Source organism: Spermophilus citellus (assembly GCF_964194105.1).
Source record: "Spermophilus citellus genome assembly, chromosome: 9".
Taxonomy (NCBI): domain Eukaryota; kingdom Metazoa; phylum Chordata; class Mammalia; order Rodentia; family Sciuridae; genus Spermophilus; species Spermophilus citellus.
In genome coordinates this window covers 124,895,937-124,915,202 of record NC_138191.1, presented here as the reverse complement: position 1 = coordinate 124,915,202, position 19,266 = coordinate 124,895,937, and the positions used below count along the sequence as shown (strand labels likewise).

Below are 19,266 nucleotides of genomic sequence, written 5' to 3'. Positions count from 1 at the left end.
AATGGTAGCATGCTAGAGTGGAATATAAAGCTAAAAATGGAAAGGAAGGGGCTGGGGATAGAGCTCAGTTAGTAGTATGCTTGCCTCACATGCACAAGGCCCTGGGTTCAATCCCCAGCATTAAATACCCCCCCCCCCCAAGAAACCACCAGCAAAAAAAAAAAAAACCTCTGCAAAGAAGACCATCTAATTCATAAACTCAAGCAGCACAGCAAGAAGGAACAAGTCTCAGGATCTGTTCCTAATAGGTTTTGCCAGTGGATGGTTTTCTGTCTCAGAACAGGACACAAACTCTGATCCTATTCCCACATCCATTTTGAATCCATGCCAACAGAAGAGGTAAATGATGAAAACAATGACCTAGGAGTAGAAAGAGGAGAAAAGGTTCCAAAAACAGGGAATAGGAAGTGGAATATTCACGGCTTCTGGACCGTGAAGACCAGAACAGCTGTCCCCAGATGTTACAGCTGAGGGACTTATTACTGATGGAAACAACTGCACCAGACCCTCTCATTTGTACTACTGCCTAACTTGAAATCTGAAACGGCTACCCAAATTGTGAAAATAATCTATACTTCTAACAGTAAAGGATTAAATAAATTATGACTCATTCCAAAAACAAAACCCTATATGTAATGAAATGTTTATGAATATTCTGTGAGCAGAAGGGATTGATAAACCTCCAGAAAGTTTTAGAATATTATGAACAGTTCTATGTACACTTGAGATAAATGGAAAAATATAAATCAAACCATGAAATGTTGCTTCTTTAGGGGATGGGAATGAAAAGAAACTGGCTATTTCAGCTTTATATATTTTCTATAATTTCAATTTTTGTTATTAACAATTTTCATAATAAAATAAACTTTTCTTGTCTTTTTTTTTGGGGGGGGGTACTTGGGGTTGAACCCAGGAATTTTGCCCAGCCCTTTTTTTATTTTTTTCAGACAAGGTCTCGTGTAGGACAACACACTTGGCTGAAATAAAGTAATTTAAGATCATAGAGTGTTTAAATCCAGAGAATAAATTACCCATTAGATGGTAGTTGGACTTGCAAAAGAATTTACTGGGGAAAACAGAATTCTTATTAAACAGAACAGACATCAATAATGCCTGAGCAATAAGTGAACCTCAACACAGTTCATTTTCATTAAAATGATCATTTCTAACAGAAATAAAGCAAGCCAAAATATGGTATAACATTGTATAATCAAATCTACCAATGATTTCATGACTAGTAAACTCATCCATAGTTTATACACTGCAGTCATTTATAAAAAGCAATAGAGAGGGCAGTTAGAAACTTGTAGTAAAAATTTGACCCATGTTGTTTTCTGAGTCCACAGGTGATTTACATAACCTATGAATAAACAGAAACCTTTTAAAAATGATTTTATAATTATAAGAAATAATTACACTCTCTTTGTAACATGGTACTAAAAGAGAAATATTGTTTAATACTAGTATGTTTATTCTAAGAAGCTCATCTTAGGTGCTGGGGTTGTGGCTCAGTGGTAGAATGTTCACCTATCATGCTTGAGGCACTGAGTTTGATCCTCAGCACCACATGAATATAAAAAAAAGATATTGTGCCCACTTAAATCGAAAAAATAAGTATTAAAAGAAAGAAGCTCATCTTACAATTTTCCTATTTTAAAAATAATTAAAAAGATAGCCAATGTTATACTTACAAATTACTTTCATTTAAATTTTCAGAATAAGGATCAATACACTGTATGAAAACAGTGACTTATAGCTCAATTCAAGGGATACATTAGGAATACTTGAACAGTACCAGCAATATTTTATCTCAAAAACTGGGATGGATGCAGTGGTGCATGCGTGTAATCCCAGTGGCTCAGGAGGATGAGACAGGAAGGAGGATCACAAGTTCAAAGCCAGCCTCAGCAACATTAAGGCGCTAAGCAACTCAGTGAGACCCTGTCTCCCCAGGTACTGCCCGCCCCCCCCAAACCAACTGGGTATTGGATGTGTTAGTTTTAACCTTAAAATTTATATACATGGGGCTAGAGATGTATCTCAGAGAAAAACGCTTACTTTTAGCATATGCATGGCTCTGGGTTTGATCCCCAGCAAAAAACAAAAACCCCAAAAAACAAACAAAAAACTCACATATTTGAAATAGATGCTGTTCTGAAAATATCAAATAAACATATATTCAAGGCATTTAACGAGGTTTAACATACATATTTGAAATGGCAATTTCAAAAGGCAATATTAATATTGGCCAAGGTACCTACCTTCTCTAAAAGAAGGAAAGTCAGGTATACATGGTTGCTTTGCTGATTTCACCTCAAAACTAAAAACAAAAAAAAACTTCCCTGGGCTATTCTAATATAAATCAATTTTATGTAAAGGTTCTTAACTAAGCTATTAAATCTCAATGTAAGGAAACTGGCTAATGGACAGATTTCTATATTAGGCCAGTTAAAATTTTAAGGTCTGCTTTGCTGGTATTGGGAGTTTGGGGGAGACCAATGCTTATTTAATTTTTAAGCTTAATTTTTCTAGTATCCACTGATTATATCCCTAATAATACTGTAGAATTAATAAGTGTCAAATACAATAAAAATTTATTGGAAATATAAGTACTTCTTAATACATCTTGGTTGAGTATTGGCTTAAATGTCATATATAAGTGTGGCATTAAAAACACCTTTAATTTTTCAAAGCAATTTTACTTGAACTAATCCTCAAACCTTCCCATGGCACAGATTATATCACAATTTTGCAGGTAAATAATCATAAGTTCACTGAGTTATCCTCAGTCCTCCCACATACACTCTCCAAGTGCCTACTAATCACTGTTTCAGGAGCTGGGGATATAGCAGTAAATAAAACAAACTAAAATCCCTGCCTTTGTGGATATTACATCCCAGTGGGAAAGACAGACATTACTAAACTCTCTCGGATACAGGGTGGAGGTAAATACCTGAAGAAAAATAAATCAAAGGGAAATAATTATATTTATGCCATCATAGCAGATGTCACGACTGACACATGGTCTCATTCAACCAGAACTACCAACTCCTTCAGAAGGTGTCATGAACTAAATATACTCCTATAATACTCTTTCCTTGTAAGCCACTCTCTTAAAAAAAAAAAAAAAAAAAAAAGTAGCTTTCAAGACAGAAGTTTGCAAGATTTTATTTCCAAATCCTTCCCACAAGTAAGCTTCAATGCCTAAACTAACCTTTGAAATAACAAATTGAATACAACAAACTAGCAGAAGTTGTTTGATTTTTTTCCTACTTACCATAAGCATTAGGGAAGTCCCCAGGTCCTGGTCCAGGATAAAAAGGACCCGGTCCCGGTGGCTGAACTGGATATTGTTGTGGAGGCCCAACATAAGGGGGGCCACTATGACGGTACTAGAAGAGAAAAAGTATAGACGTTTATGCATAATATGAAGGTAGCTTACTATGGAAAAACCAAGTAATATGTGTGTGTGTGTGTGTGTGTGTGTGTGTGTGTAATCATTTAAAAGAGGCGAAGACATGGGTGGTTATACACAATCAAAATGTTTGCTTCCCATCCAGATGCAAGCAAAATGAAAGTAAAACTATTCAGCAAATCAACACAGGCAACCATCAGCTCACTACAAAATGACTTCTGGCTGTTAACTTTAGTGCCAATAAATGACATCACAAGAACAAAATAACTACTAAGTCTATAGTAGAACAGTCTGGTTGTGGGAAACAGAAAAGGTAAGAGCTACATGTCTCCATCATCTTAGGAATTTTTGAGTAAATACACACACATACACACAAATTTTTTTTTGGTAAGAAGATATTCAATTATCTTATTGTAATTTTATGGGAAGTGACCAAATGGCTAGATCTTCATAACCAATGAGAAAATTTACACATTACCAAAAAATCAATGATATCAACCACCCTCCCTGCTAGCCTCTGATGAGAATCTGGGTTAATTCCCACTTTATCGATGGCCTAGCTGGGCCTGAGCAATACTTTACCTGTGGTATGCAGTACTGAGGCCCCTGGGGTACTGGGTACGGCATAGGCAGATGGTTAACCATCATGATGTGCTGATTGGTCTGGTACACTGCAGTGGGTGTCTGTGCACCAGGACGAATGGAAGGACTGCTGTTTGGGATGGTGGCTCGAGGAGGCTGAATTTGAGGCCTCTGGAAAAACTGGGAGGGGGAGAAAGAATTTTTTTTAATTAAGGGGAATATGTATGTTTTACTATCTTGAGTTTTCTCCTTTTTCCACTAACAATAATCTGATGGACTCCAATTCGAAATATAATATACATGAAAAGAGAATAAACTGCCTAATGAATGGATTCACAAAATATACTTCATATATTAAGTAAAGTTCTGATCAGTGTCTTCACATTTGAAAACAATGGGGTAATCTCAACTTTAAAGCCTCAGCTGTTTTAAAATGAATGTCCTGGACCATATTATCAATTTTTAAATGCAATATAAAAACATAATGTAATTTTAAAATAAATATATCCAAAGAGTATCTGATGTTTCTCTAAAACTTTTCTGATGTATAACTGTTGCTCTTTCATAATAGGTGGCTCATAATCAACTCGTTAAAAATTAAAAGTAGTTCCCCCCAAAATTACCACCCAAGTTTTATAAAATGTTTTAAGAAGTCTCTCTGAATAACAAAGTTTTTCTCAATTATTCTCCTCTTGTATTTGGAATCAAATTGAGGCCCTCATACAAGGTAGGCAAGTACTCTAACTCAGAGCTGCATTCCCAGCCCTGAATGTAAAAATTTCATCCCAGTTCATTCAAGGAAAATTAAAATGATCTATATGTTGTCACGTGCCGAACTAAGCGTTCTTTTTGAAAAAGGTGACAAAATGCCATCCTAACCTGAACTCAATTTTGCTTTCTAGAACAGTCTGCAATCAAAGTAGAAAATCTAGACAGGCCTGGAATGGTCTAGAATGAGCAGAACTCCAATCTCACAAATAGCAACCACTACCTATAATTATTTATGGTTCTCACTGCAAGCCTAAAAGCCGTGAAACTGTAGACCAATAAGATATTTCCAACATGAATGCATTTATTTATCAGCAAACAACCAATCTCATAATAATAATAATAATAATAATAATAGGACAGAGAAATAAAGAGGCCATGCAGAACCAGTAGTTTGTTACCTGAATGGGTCTGAATCCTCCCTTCAATTATGAAGCAAGAAAGCAGCAGGAAACAGAAAGAAAGCCAATGGAAAAGCTTACAGATCAGTAGGAAGGGGTAGACACAGCATGCAGCTCAAAAAAAATCTTTCTATTTAGTAATCATAGGAGAAGAAAGAAGTCTAGAAAAATCGAAATGACAATTTTCCACTTGAGAATTCAAACACATGTGGAATCAAAGCTTCAATCACATTTAATTGAAAATAAGTAAATCCAGTAACAACAACAACAAAAAATTAAAGTTTTATCATCTTAAAAAACGATTGTTGCTTGGTAGCACAAGAACAGTTGGAACTACTGATTCCTATTTAGGCTCATAGATGGCCATTATATGATTTGGCCATTATAATTATATTTAGCTTTACTATGATTTACTCTCCATCTTAAATAGAGATAAGATTTAACAATAAAAGTGTCATTTGTTATTTAGGAGTCTGTAAATGTCCTAAGAAATAACTAAAAATTTCAATTTATGTCAGACTCTGCATGATAGAAACTTGCTCTTTTCAACTAATCAATCAGACATCTAATAGGCCAGATCTAAAATGGAGAGCTATAAAAATAATTTTTAAATGCTGTCTAGAGCCAAGATCCCCTGCATTGTTTCATAATTCCAGACATGAGTGTTATAACTGGTTCAAATAAAGCCAAACTTTGGCATCTGGGCCCACTCAGGACTTATTCTGTCGTATTCTTAAGCATTGAGATACTCCAAAAGTATAAGCAACTGGTCATCTTGTGCTGAGGTGGGAAAATTGTAATCTAGTGCCCAAGGCTCATCCCCATTCAACCTTCATACCTCCAGGCAAATAAAGCCCCTAAGAGGTTAAGTCAGAAAAGCAAGAGAAAGATAAACAGGAGAATGAAGTGAATGGGGGAACCCAATGGGGAAGGCCACAAAGCAGCTGATAGAGATGCAAAGAAAGCACAAGAGGCAGAGTTGATATCCCAGGAACCTGGGACAGGCCCAAACTATAGAACCAACTCCTAGTTATCTCCACTGACACACTGCAGTGACAGGCACAACAATTTTTGTTGTCTTCAAATAGGAACACTGAAGGAGTAAACTTCCCATTGCTGGACTGAAGTTTCAAAAACTACTTAGCAGATGCAATCTATTATATATAAATGTATGTGAGTTGTTAACACTTTTCCCAGATGAACTTAAGCATTTTGATAACACAGCTAATATATCAGGACCACAAAAATGTTACAGGCTTCAAGGAGAGGAAAGTCATCCATCTGCTCAAATTATTGACTATTACTAGACATCAAGGACAGTGGATAAAAAGACTCATACTGAGATCCTTTTCCATCAACTCTTAGGGGACCGCCAAAACAAGAAAACAATCAAAAAGGTGATAGATAGTCTACTTTGGTTATATTACCACCAAATTTTGTTAAGGCACTCACATAATTGCCTAAAAAGACATGGCACTTTGGGGTGGCAAAGGAGAAGGGAAGAAACTTACACATTCACTTACACAGAGTAAGAAAAATAGATACGGGCAAAATTTTCCCATAATTTTAACATTTAGGAAAGACTTTTCTTAAAAACTACTATTTTCATACTATTCTAATGGAATTTGTAACTAGAATAACCTAGGTTACATCTTATTCAGGGGGAGTTTAGAGTAGTATTTCCTTCAGTGACTGAAACAAAAAGTATTTCTAATGATACTCCTAATATTAACATACAGATAAGCCAACAAAACACAAAATTACTGACATACAATAATGTTCATACACTAAGATTTCCGCTTTGAAGCTAGGTAGAAATGTATATAGGCTCTTTAAATAACAACAATGACACTTTATATGGTACTTACTACCTACCAGGCAACATTCCAAGCAGCATCCTCAGGGCAAATCTCAAAGGCAAGCACTACTATTAACACCCCATTAGATATGTGGAAATTGAGGGATATAGAGATTAAATTACTTGCTGAAGGTCAATTACCATCTACAATTTAAACAGTCATGTTCCAGGTATGTACTTTAGGTTGCCCATGCTAGGGAAGTGCTCCCTCACTGAGCTATACCTCTAGCCTCTAGGTGTGTACTTTTAACTATTATACAAGCTACCTTCTCATGACCTTGAACAACAACATACTTCAAACAAGTGTGGTCATCAGTATCCGAATTGCATTTCACGATGAAATAGAGCTGTGAGATTTTAATATGTATAGGTCTAGAAAAGCTGTACCAGCTAGAAATTCAAAGAAATAAAAAAAAAAAAGTGGATTCTTATTTCTGTGCCTCTTTCTAACTATCCAATGACAAATGAAGAATTAGATTTAGTAGTAGGACAAAAAAAAAAAAATCAGATTCTCAGATGGATGGGCATTGACAATAAACCCAGGTTATTAAAAGGAATATATATTAGAAGGGATTTTCCCCAACTGCTTACAATCCTTCTGAATTCCTTTTCTTCTTGGAGGAGTGAAGAATCATTTTAAGAGTCAAACACTCCTGGTTGGAAGGACAGCATATGACATTTAGTATTATCATCTACCTAAAGCTACAAAGTCTTTTCACAACATGCCATTGGCAACCCAAGTCACAGCTCTATTTCATAGTGAAATGCTTTCTTTCTACTGGCTCCAAACTTTTCAGTCTGTATCATCTGCCCACTCACTCCATGTGTATCCCTAAAATCTCAGTGAAGTCAGATCTTTCTCCATAAGTGACACATCTCCACATTACCTCAAGACTGTCACCACTGTAGACATTCACTCCACTATTTTTTTCCCAAGCCAATCACCTCCTTCTCACCACCTGTCAACATGGACTCTGAACTTCCTGGCCAGCTTGCTCTGTCCTCTTAATTTGGTCCCATTAATCAAAAGTCTCACAAAATAGACCACCAAACATAATATTCAGGTGAGGTCTGCCTCACTCAAAATATATCTGCTAGACTGGAGACAAAGCTCAGTTGTGGAGCACTTTTCTAGCATAAGAGACCTTTGATTCAGTCCCTAAAACCAAAAATAGACAAGAGGAATGGAGAGGAGGGGATGGAAGGGGGATAAGAGGGGGAAGAGAAACTATTTGTTGCTGAGTGGGCAACATTTTCTCAAAGTACTATCACATGTGATTCATTAATGAAACCAAGAATCACAGAAACGCTTTTGTCAATTACATTTTGCCACTGACTAGTACTGAATTAGAATAATTTAAAACCCTTAAATCTTCTTTATAAATAATTTGTCAATAAGCTATGCTCTTCACTTCTGTGCTCTTTGTTTGGTTTTGAAGCTCATATAGGGATTCTTGCTATTTGTTCCTTTGAAGCATTTATCTGGCAAATTTAACCAATCAGTTCAGATTGTACAGATTTTTTTAGATAACATCTTGATCATGCAATACCAAACTACATGACCATTAGAACAGAGAAGAGAGAACCATGCACAAGAAAAGAATCATCTGTTCAAGTACTTAAGTTCCTTGTCTTTTAATGGTTTACCATATTGCCAGAGTAGAATGGCAGAGCAGAACAATAATACTCATTTGATATATAATTGGGGGCAGATCCAAAGAGCTAGGATACACTTAAAGAAGAGGCTGAAGATGGAATATTCATGATTGTTTATTTTTCCAGAAACATTCCAAAAGCCAGCGAGAAAAATGTTTCCTCTTATACAATTCTTCTAGAGATGCAATAATTTACCACACTAGCCAAAGCTTCCTGGCCAATAATAATAGTATAAATGCTTTTTAGAAGTTGCTAATAATTATGATGCATTATTTTGCATGACATTACTCACTGAAAGCATCAAAAACAAACACATCTCTAACAAATTATATAATCAGAAATTCTTTGAAAATCTCTACTCATTTTTAGCATCTAGAAAAATCCCATTCAATCACAATAGTTCTTCCCACATGAGGAGGGGAAATCTGAGTACTTATTATTTTGGAAAGCAATAAACATAGCAAAACTATGTTTCCTGACATCCCTATCTTTATGCAGTAATATAAGTCAGGGTACTGGAAGGATAAGCAGTAAGATCTTCAATTAAGACTTTTTTTTTTTTGGTGAATATATTTTCAAAGTCTAAAATGCTGTTGAAGGACAGGCTAAGATTCTCTGACAAGTTACAAAAGGACAAGCAGTAAAAAGTCCACATAGTGGGATATCACCCAGGTATCAACCTGATTCATAATCTACTAAGAAAGTTCAGTCTAAATTTTTTTTTAATTTCCCTGTCTACATGTGGTCAATATTATATAATTTAGGTTTCACCAAGACTCAGAAGATGAAAGGCCAAGAGTGGAGCTCTCCAATATGGTAGTCACTAGCCATATTTCATGAAATAAAATTTAAAATTCAGGTTTTTATCTGCATTACCCACACTTCCAGTGCTCAATAATCACATGTGGCCAGTAGCTATAGTAGGGAACAGTACAGATTCAGAACATTTCCATCATCAAAGAAAACTGTACTATACAATGCTGCCTTGGAATATTAGGTCAGATAAGGAAAAACTAAGAATTCTATCAAGAATAAGGGGTATTCAGTCAGATCCCTAAGAAAACAGTTGGGAAGTGAGCATCCTAGTGGAAGACTTCATTCATAGATCAAATATGTTTGGGAAAAGAAAAAGGCAAGCCGACTGGCTGCTAAAGGAGCAGACCTGGCTGTTATATGGCAGGCCAGGCACTTTAATTCCCAAACACCAACAAAAAATAGGGGTTATATTACATAATTTCTATCACTTATGAGCATATTGTACCCATTTTGTAATTACAAAAGCTGAAGCATGAGGTTCAACTCCTGATAGGCATTTTCTCCATTCTTCATGCTCCCCACTCTATAATTCCATGTGAACAAGACCCCAGATCCAAATGCCTATCACTATCCTTCATAAAGCTCTGAGTTCTGGTCACAAGATTGTCTAGATGCTTGATCTGTTATCCTATTCACATTCACATGCCAGGTCTGACCCTAGAGGCAAACCACAAGCCTTCACTTGTGGTTTATTTCACTTTCAAAACTCAATGAAACTACCTAAAGCAATACAAACATGTCTCAACCTAGACATGCAACAGCACCATTGTCAGTAGAGAAATCTTTAGGGATTATATTGAAAAAATAACATAAGTGAATTATTCTTGGCGGTAGGAGTTGTTTCTGTTTTGTTTCTTCCCCCCAAAACAAAACAAACTACAATAGGAAGAAAATGCAGTTTCAATGCTTGTCACCAGGTACTATATTACTTGGTGGCACATACTGTCAAGGTTTTTGAAGTTTGTTGTTTGTTTATGCATAGTATTTAGTATTTATAAACACTGCAAGGTGTAAAATTATTTGATTCCATGAATATTTCTAAATATTAATTCCCTGGTTTTTCTCATAATGAAAAGAAGACTAAGTCATGGTATGCAACCAACCACCTGATCTCTACTATGAAACCCGAAAGTAAAATAAGGATAGGTACATACATAACTTTAAACCACAATTACACAGATTTCAAAGACCAAACACTTGAAATAAACAAGTCAGAATCTAAAAAATCATATCAATGGCTTGTTTTGGGGTTTTTGTTTTTGGTGCTGGGGATTGAACCCAGGGCCTTGCGAATGCAAGGCAAGCACTTCACCAACTGAGCTATATCCCCAGGCCCCAACGGCTTGTTTTAATTCTGAATGTATTTTCTGTTCTTTCAGTCTCTTGTGATTTTCAGTGTAAAAAAAAAAAAAAAAAAAAAAAAAAGAAACATACTTTTAAAAGCTAAGAGTGTTTTACAAATAAAATGACTCAACACTTTCTATTTTACCTTTGAAGAAAACTACAATTCCAAAAGCTCTTCAGGTAATAAAATGCAAAAAAGCCAAAAACGAAAACACCACGACAAAAAAGAAAGAAAATATTTAATAATTTAAAGTATCCCGGCAAAAGCCACAAACTGATGGTACCAGGAAGAAGTAACCGACATAATTCTAAATGCAGCATGGTATTCCTGGTTTGCAGGGAAGCCAACAGAACTACAGGCTGGGCAGGCATCGTGGTACACACCTGTAATCCCAGGAACTCAGGAGGCTGAGGCAGGAGGATCACAAGTTCAAGGCTAGCCTCAGCAATTTGGCAAGGACCTAAGAAACTCAGTGTAACCCTGTCTCAAAATAAAAAATAAAAAGGGGCTAGGTATGTGGCTCAGTGGTTGAGCACAGCTAAAGATCAACCTGCCAACACTTTCCTGAGTCATATTACTCATGAAAAATCTTGCCCCACATAGATTATAAAAGTTTTCCTGGATTGTTGGAATGAAGTAAGGATAAACTGATATCACATGCCTTTAATAACTCAGGAAAAAAGTTAAGAAAACAAATTTCTCAGTCAACTATTTATAAATGCTTATAACATCCTGATTTAAAGACCACTGCTACTGAATACAAGCAGAGAAACAGAACTTAAAAACTAATAAGAACTTAAAACTAATAAACAATCTATAAGAACCTGGCTACTCTTATAAGAAGGTGGGCACGAGTTATTTTGTAATATGGTACTAGTTTCAAAACCTACCCAGCATTCCATCAGTCTATTGCAAGACAATCTACAAAAAGAAATGAGGCCAAGGGTAATGTTAATTCCGTTTACTAATGCTCTGCCTTAAAAGAAAGAGAGGTATACAAAGTGAACATGTAAAAAAACAGAAACTAAACTGTGCCTTATATCAAGGAGCTTAGGGGGCCGGGGCTGGGACTCAGTGGTAGTGCACTTGCCTGGTATGTGTGAGGCACTGGGTTTGATTCTCAGCACCACAGATAAATAAATAAATAAAATAAAGAGCTATTAATAACTTAAAAAAAAAAAGGCAGCTCAGAAAACTTTCCCAATTCCTTTTCACCACTTAATTCGCAAATTACGTTTCTTTGACTCTGGTTCTTGAATGCAGATTTCCCAGGTTTCTCTTTTAGGAGAATCTGGCTTGACAGGGAATGAAATTTCAGCCTTGCATATGTAGCCTAGACTAAATTGCATGAAAAAATTATAATATCTTGGGTGGGGGTTGTGGCTCAGTGGCAGAGAGCTCACCTAGCAAGTGCAAGGCCCTGGGATTTATGCTCAGCACCACATAAAAATAAATAAGTAAAATAAAGGTACTGTGTCCAACCACAACTAAAAAACGAAAGTTATAATATCACCTTTTTACCTAAGGGCCTATCTTTTTCAGTACTAGTAGTAACCCTTATGTCCTGGATTCTCACTCTGCTAATCATTTTACTTGCATTATGTCACTGATTCTTTTTTTATTATTATTATTTTTTAAGTTGTTGACAGACCTTTATTTTGTTTATTTATATGTGGTGCTGAGAATTGCACCCAGTGCCTCACATATGCCAGGAAAGTATGCTACTGCTGAGTCACAGCCCAAGCCTTCACTGATTATATTAATCTTGAGATGGTATTACTATCTCCATTTTACTGATAACAAAACTGAAGCTGTGTATTATCTGAGGGGGAACACTCAGATAATAATAAGGAATCATTAGGAAGCTGAGGCATTAGGATCTCAAGCTTCAGGCCAGCCTCAGGAAATTGGCAAGACCCTATTCTCAAAATAAAAAGGGGTAGGGATGTAGCTCAGCGGTAAAGTACCTCTAAGATTAATTCCCAGTGCTGAGAAGATTAAAAACAGTCAAACCTAGGTCTGTCTACCTGATGAGCAAGTCCAGATCCGCAGCCCCTTGTTTTGCGGCAGGTGGAGGTGAGAGAGATGTGCAGGTACTGGGAATTGAACCCAGGTACCCATGACCACTGAGTCATATCCCCAACACTTTCTTTAAATTGTGAGACAGGGTCTTGCTATGTAGCTTAGGGGATCACTAGATTGCGAAGGCTGGCTTTGAATTTAAGATGCTCCTGTCTCAGCTTCTTGAGTTGCTGGGATTACAAGTGAGCCATGCCTGGGTCAAAGTCCAAACTCTTAATGCACTTTATAATACTATTTTTTTTAAGTTATAAATGAACACAATACCTTTATTTTATTTATTTTTACGTGGTACTAAGGACTGAATCCAGTGTCTCACACATGCTAGGCGAGTGCTCTACCACTGAGTCACAATCCCAGCCCCTACAATACTATCTTTTAAGGCTAAAAACTACCCGAGATTTATTTCTTTATGAAATCCAAACAGACATCCGATTCATTTCAAATTAATTTTCCTACAAAGTACTTTTAACACTTCAGGATTTGGAAGGTCATTATGTTATCCAAATTGGAAGCACAACATTTTAAGAAACTGATTCTTGTACTGAAGGCCTACAATTAAACAGTATCCATTTAGTCAGTAATAAAAGTTCTAAATATGACACCACTGGGAAATACTGGTAATATTTCCCTTATTTTTTTTGACAGTACTATGTTGCATAAAAATAATTACTTAAACCAGCTATCACTTACTGACTGCTTACTTTGTATCGATACCTTACGTGTATATAATCTCTAAAAGAAGGTGTTATCCCTGTTTTATCCATATTTTACATATGAGGAAACAGGCTCAGAAAGACTTGCTTAAAACAACTGGTTACACAATAGAGCTGGTAATACAAACCTTGATCTATCAGAGTCTAACCTAAACTTCTCCCAGGACACCGGGAGAAGATGTTTCAGAACACTCCAAAGTAGGAGGAAGGTGTGTATGAAAGTCTTTGTTCTCCCAAAATGCTAAGTTTTGATAAATAACACAGTACTGGCATGCACATTTTTAAAATTTTATTTCCTATAATAAATTCATTTTAATAAACCAGTAGGCAAAAAATATTAAAAATAAATAAGGCATCTATTTTCTATGTATGCTAAGAATAAAGATAATTTACACAGCAATTCAATGTATGTTGTTGTTAATGTCATTAGGTCTAAGTTAGTAATTGATATTAATAGTGGTTTTAGAAATACTAAAGCTATCTTATACACATCAAAACAAATTACATCAGAATGTTTACAGAAAACCCTTAGAATGTTGCCTGCTCCATTCAGTTGAATTTCAACAATATAGAGATCAACAAAGTTTGTGAAGTCTTAATATATCTAAATTTTTCAAAGTTGTCTAATTTCAAATCAATCTTTTTTAGAAAGAAAAAAAAGATCAGAGTATTAAAAAAATTTGCTGTGAACAGAAGCAAAGGGGTACATTAACAACAAAATGCAAAGGAATTAGTAAAGGACAATAAGAACTGAACTACATCCGATAGAAACTACTCTGGAAAGAGTAATTTGGGTGATTCCCTGGGTGGCAGCATTCTAAGAGTCAGCAGCTACTGAAGCTCCCGCCTATTAGTTAAGAGTGATAGTGAAGGGGCAAGGGTACAGTACCTGATGATGGGCAGGTCGAGGCCCCGCTGCAAACTGAGAAAAGGAGGGAAAACAAACACAAAAGGAAAGGCACAAAGAGTCAGAAACACAACAACAAAAACCAAAATGTCACACAATATGCCAAAAGAAAAAACCCACAAGAAAAAAAAAAAAAAAAAAACATAGAACAGTCAAAGCTTTGCTGCAGGACAGTGACAGACAGGTACTAAGATTCAACAGGTTAACAACACTACCAAGATAGTTTGTCATTTATCAGCTAGAAGAAAAACAGCTAAGCTGTTAGATACCTAGAGTACTCTCTAATAGGAATACTTCAAATAAACATATAAATAAATAAAGCCTAAATCAGGCAGATGAAAGTTTTAGACACTGAGTGATTATATTAAGACAAACATGAAAATCAAGTATGCTATATGTAACTGATACAGCCAGATGACATGAGAAATGCGTTTACATTACAAGAAATAGCCAAGAGATCATTATAATGTCTGGCAGGAAATAAATGTAACAGGACTAATAGCAAATTTTCTTAACGTAAATGAGGGATCTTATACATGAATTTGAAGTTTCTGTATTTTCCTCTTATTTCTTGAAGTTAAAGCATAAAGGTTTATGAAAAATACATTTTTTAAAATGTACTTAACTGTTAAATTTAATACCAGGCATGTCAAAGCAAATAGCTGGTAAAGAACATCAGTGTCTTACATGATTAATCAAAATGGTACTATTTATAGGCTTGAGAAGGAAAAAAGAAAAAAAAAGAATTTAAAAAGTCAAATCTCTCATTCTTATTTGTTGAGAACAGCAAACACTATACTTATGTACCTATTGCTATTTGTTATGAGAATAAAAGGAAAAGGAAACCTAATTCCTCAGCTAAATCATACAGTGCTTCAAAGTCAATAACATATATTCCAAAGCTTCCTTCAACTCAGAATGGAAGAAAAGCTCCTCATTCATGAAAATTTCTATTGTCAAACCTCTAAAATCAAACAATTCAACAGAGCAAACTTTGGCTTCCATTATGTTTCAATTAAAAAGGACCGAAAAAAATACAGGGGCATATACAGCTATATATTATATAGTATTAATACATTAGGTAGGATGATGTTAATCACCCCCTTTAATAATGAAAATATTTAGAAAGTAAATGTTTTCAGTGTAAACCACACAGGGTTTTTATTTAATACCTTTAAAGTATTAATACCTTCATACTTCCTATGAAGAACATTCCATGAATTTATTATCACTGATGAATTAGACTGAAGATTAAGAAATAATCCTTCATGCTCAGAATTTAAATCATGTGCAACAGAATCTTGCAAGAGTTTCAGAATTGTTTTCCCAACTAACACTGTGTCACACACACAAAAATGTAAACAAATTGCATTGGACCACATGGCCAAAATGTCAGATAACCTGGAAGACAATTCTGTCAAGAATTCACCTTAAAAACAAAAATATCAACTATTGTTTTAAGTAATGAAAGACTCCCTAATGATTTATAGTGTAGGGGTGTGTTAGGTGGGCCATAATAATTGGCTAAACACTATAATCAGTTTTTCAGAATAGTGGTCACAGCAGCAGTTACGGTTATTGGGGAAAATATCCTCTTCAAAGAAATTGATGTCTTTTAATTTTCCAATTACGAGAACAAAATAGATCATATCTCTGTTATGGACATTAAGTTTCAAGAATAAGCAATACCACCCATGTGATATGAAAGTAGGGGGTGGAAGTAAGATGTTTCTTCACAGGAGAATTTTCAAGAAAATGGGAGAGAAGGGCCATGTAAAAGAGTAACCTGAGTACAGCAGTACCTGTCTTATCACTGTTCCACAGAAAGGCCCTGTTTCCAAAGCTCTAATATAATAGTTGAAACTTTACATATTTGGAATGCTCCATTCAGTAGAGAACTTTCCATGAACAAAGAGGACTACCTTATAAAATTATACATATATTAAAAAAAAAGAAAGAAAAGAAAACCACAACTTAAGGTAGTGGGAAAGTACCCTGAGATAGTACCCTAGTCTATTTTGCACTAGTCACCATTGGCTATTGAATTTTTCATTTGGAATGACAATAGTCTTAATGCTGAGGGTAACTGTAAGCAACAGAACAAACTGTAGTCGCTGCTGGCTCTAATTAAAAAGAGAAAATTTCTTTTTTTTCTTTTTTCTTTTTTTAAGAGGGGTCTTTAAGATGGTGAGAATTGTAGATATAAAGGAAAGCAGCCTTATGTGAACTTGGAATCGATGTTAATGCCACCCACCCATCCACTCACGCACTCACCCTTCTATGCATACTTGGTTTACCCAATGTGACATTGATGTAACTTTAGTGTTTGGCACCACAAAATATAAAAATAACCAATGGTTACAGGTTATTACAAAAGCCAAACTGTTCTCTCTTTCCCAATTTCAAGATATCAATAGCTTCACTATTTTTAACAGACTATTAAAAAAAAAAAAACTGCTTTAAGAGTTCCAAAACAATAAGAAAATGAAATAGATAGGTAGCTTATTAGTATTTTTTTAACAAGACGTCCCACATTATGAACTTAACTAAGATACTAAGTTTCAAATAGAAATAAAGGCACAAAGATAATCTGACAGAAAAGTGAGGGCATTAGAAGCCACCTGATTGCAGAGTCAGCTGCCCAGTGAAGAACAGAAAAGCCTAAACTGTGTAATTGCCAATGGCCTATTAATGCAGAAATAGAATGGAGTAAGCCTCAGCTGCTCTACAAAGCCATGGGAAGTGCCCTTCCTTAGTGCAACACCTTACCTCTCCTCTCCTTCCCAGTTAGGACAGCTGTGGGATGAATGAGACTAGACTATGGCAACTTGGGATGTAAACAGAAAATGCAGTACTGCCAAATTTCATACCCCAACTTCACCCTCCCAGCACCAACATAAACAAAATAAAGAATATCAAACCCAAAACAATAAGCAAGAATAGTTCAGGTTTTGCTAGTCTTGCACTTGTTTTGGGGCATGTAATGGAATGTTATATGTGTGGTTTTTAGTAATGGGGGTGGTAATGGTCACTAGCAGAGCAGATGGCAAAAAACTGCATAAAGGATAGTCTCTGAAGAGTTTATGACCACAGAAAAATGGCTGACAACTATAGGTAATTTCCCCCTTGATATTCATTTATCAAATGGAAAGGGGGGGTTAAAGAAGCCTTGAAATTTATCTTTTAAATTCAAATTTATCTGAAAAGAATATCCCACTTCAAGTTCAAAATAAAGAAAAACCTAAACCCCAAATTATTCCTAACTAATTCCCAATAGAGAAGACCCACCCAATTTGTTATTCTTTTCCCCACTATGCCTGGCAAAAACTGCCACGCTAGGTTAGACTTTCAGAGAGGAAGCAATCAATGCATTTGTGTTCATCAGCCAATAAGTGGATGTGGTCAAAAATTATGAGTGCCAGAGGCACCACTGCCTGCAAGAAGTACAGTTTGTTATATTGCTTACAATGCAGTATTTTATCCAGCCTCTTCCAGCCAAGGACCTGTAAACGGGAGTCTGTTCCAAAACCTTCCTCCTCTTCCAGTTGTCTGTGCAATGTATTGGCACTGTTCTGCTGGGCTGTCAAAAAAACTGGTTTAGAGATGCAGCTCTTCAGTCAGGTTTTGCGCCAATTCTAACCATGTAAATTTAATTCTTTTATTTTCCAATAATTAGAAAAAGGGGGAAGGGTAAGAGGTCCACAGAACTCTTTGCAATCAGAGCTTACCATAATGTTCCATGCTTAATGATTAAAACCAGGGCCTATCTAAATTGATTTGATGAGACCTCAGGCCCGCTCCAAGTAGTCAAGTGTCCACATCCCCAAACCACTCTCAGAACAAAACTTGCACCAGACATTGTGTTGACCATTTCAGCAAAAAAAAAAAAAAAAAAAGAAGAAGAAAGAAAAAAAGAAAAGAAAGAAAGAAAAAGAGACAGAAAGAGAGAGAAAGAGAGAGACACACACAAGCAAACAGGCAACTAGGACAAAAGTCCCTCCTCCTTGGAATGGTTCTTCCACCCAGTGGGGAGAACCAGGATCTAAGACCAGGTATTGGAAAAGAGGGCCACAGGGAAAAGACAGGAAGAGGGTAAGAAAGAGATTACATTTTGGTGCAGTCTATGCTGTCCTAATTCTTTGACCAAGTCTTTGGTACATTTCAACAATTTGGATTCATGCATAAAACCAAATGAATAGGAGCTAATGCAATGAAGTATTCCTGTATTCCAGGCAAAATAGCAGTGGTGGGGAACAAAAAGAAGATTTTCTGTATTCAGAAGAATACACAGAGCTGAGGTACAAAGAGGGATGTGAGATACAATGAAAGCTGTTACAGAAACACCTTCTAGCCAAAGCTCATCATGCAGGCAGGAAACGATGTTCTAAGGGATGGACAGCTGAAGCCACTGTATACTTTCGTGAGACAGAAGGATGAACCTTGAGTAAATTCTCAATGTTTGCAGCACTTGTTGCAATCCAGGTGAAGTATAAACAAAGAGGATGATAGCATTTGCATTTGTATGACAATTTATTTACCATTTGAAGAAATGAATACACCCCTGGTGTATGTCATGCACATGTCCACACTGTAAAATGATTAGAACTGATCCAGTGACAATGAGTCAGAAGTCTTATTTCCCGAACCACCAGAATTTAAGACTACTTAGCAAAATTCAGTTTACTTTAAAAAATTCATTATGCTTTACTCTTCTGGATTTTGA

At 35.9% G+C, this 19,266-nt stretch overlaps 1 protein-coding gene across 20 annotated transcripts in view; it reads right to left on the bottom strand.

The window, feature by feature from the left end:
* Nucleotides 1-19,266, bottom strand: part of EIF4G3 (eukaryotic translation initiation factor 4 gamma 3) — a 287,482-nt gene that overhangs the window by 124,398 nt on the left and 143,818 nt on the right. For 10 of the 20 annotated variants that reach the window (XM_081306230.1, XM_081306245.1, XM_081306247.1 and 7 more), the window contains exons 5-8: nucleotides 18,010-18,123; nucleotides 14,526-14,558; nucleotides 3,998-4,177; nucleotides 3,278-3,392 (exon numbers count right to left, since the gene is read on the bottom strand). In XM_081306230.1, coding sequence (XP_081162356.1) covers nucleotides 3,278-3,392; nucleotides 3,998-4,177; nucleotides 14,526-14,558; nucleotides 18,010-18,123 — 442 coding nt within the window. The remainder of the gene's footprint in view (nucleotides 1-3,277; nucleotides 3,393-3,997; nucleotides 4,178-14,525; nucleotides 14,559-18,009; nucleotides 18,124-19,266) is intronic. The other 10 variants (XM_081306231.1, XM_081306235.1, XM_081306239.1 and 7 more) reach the window with 3 other exon arrangements.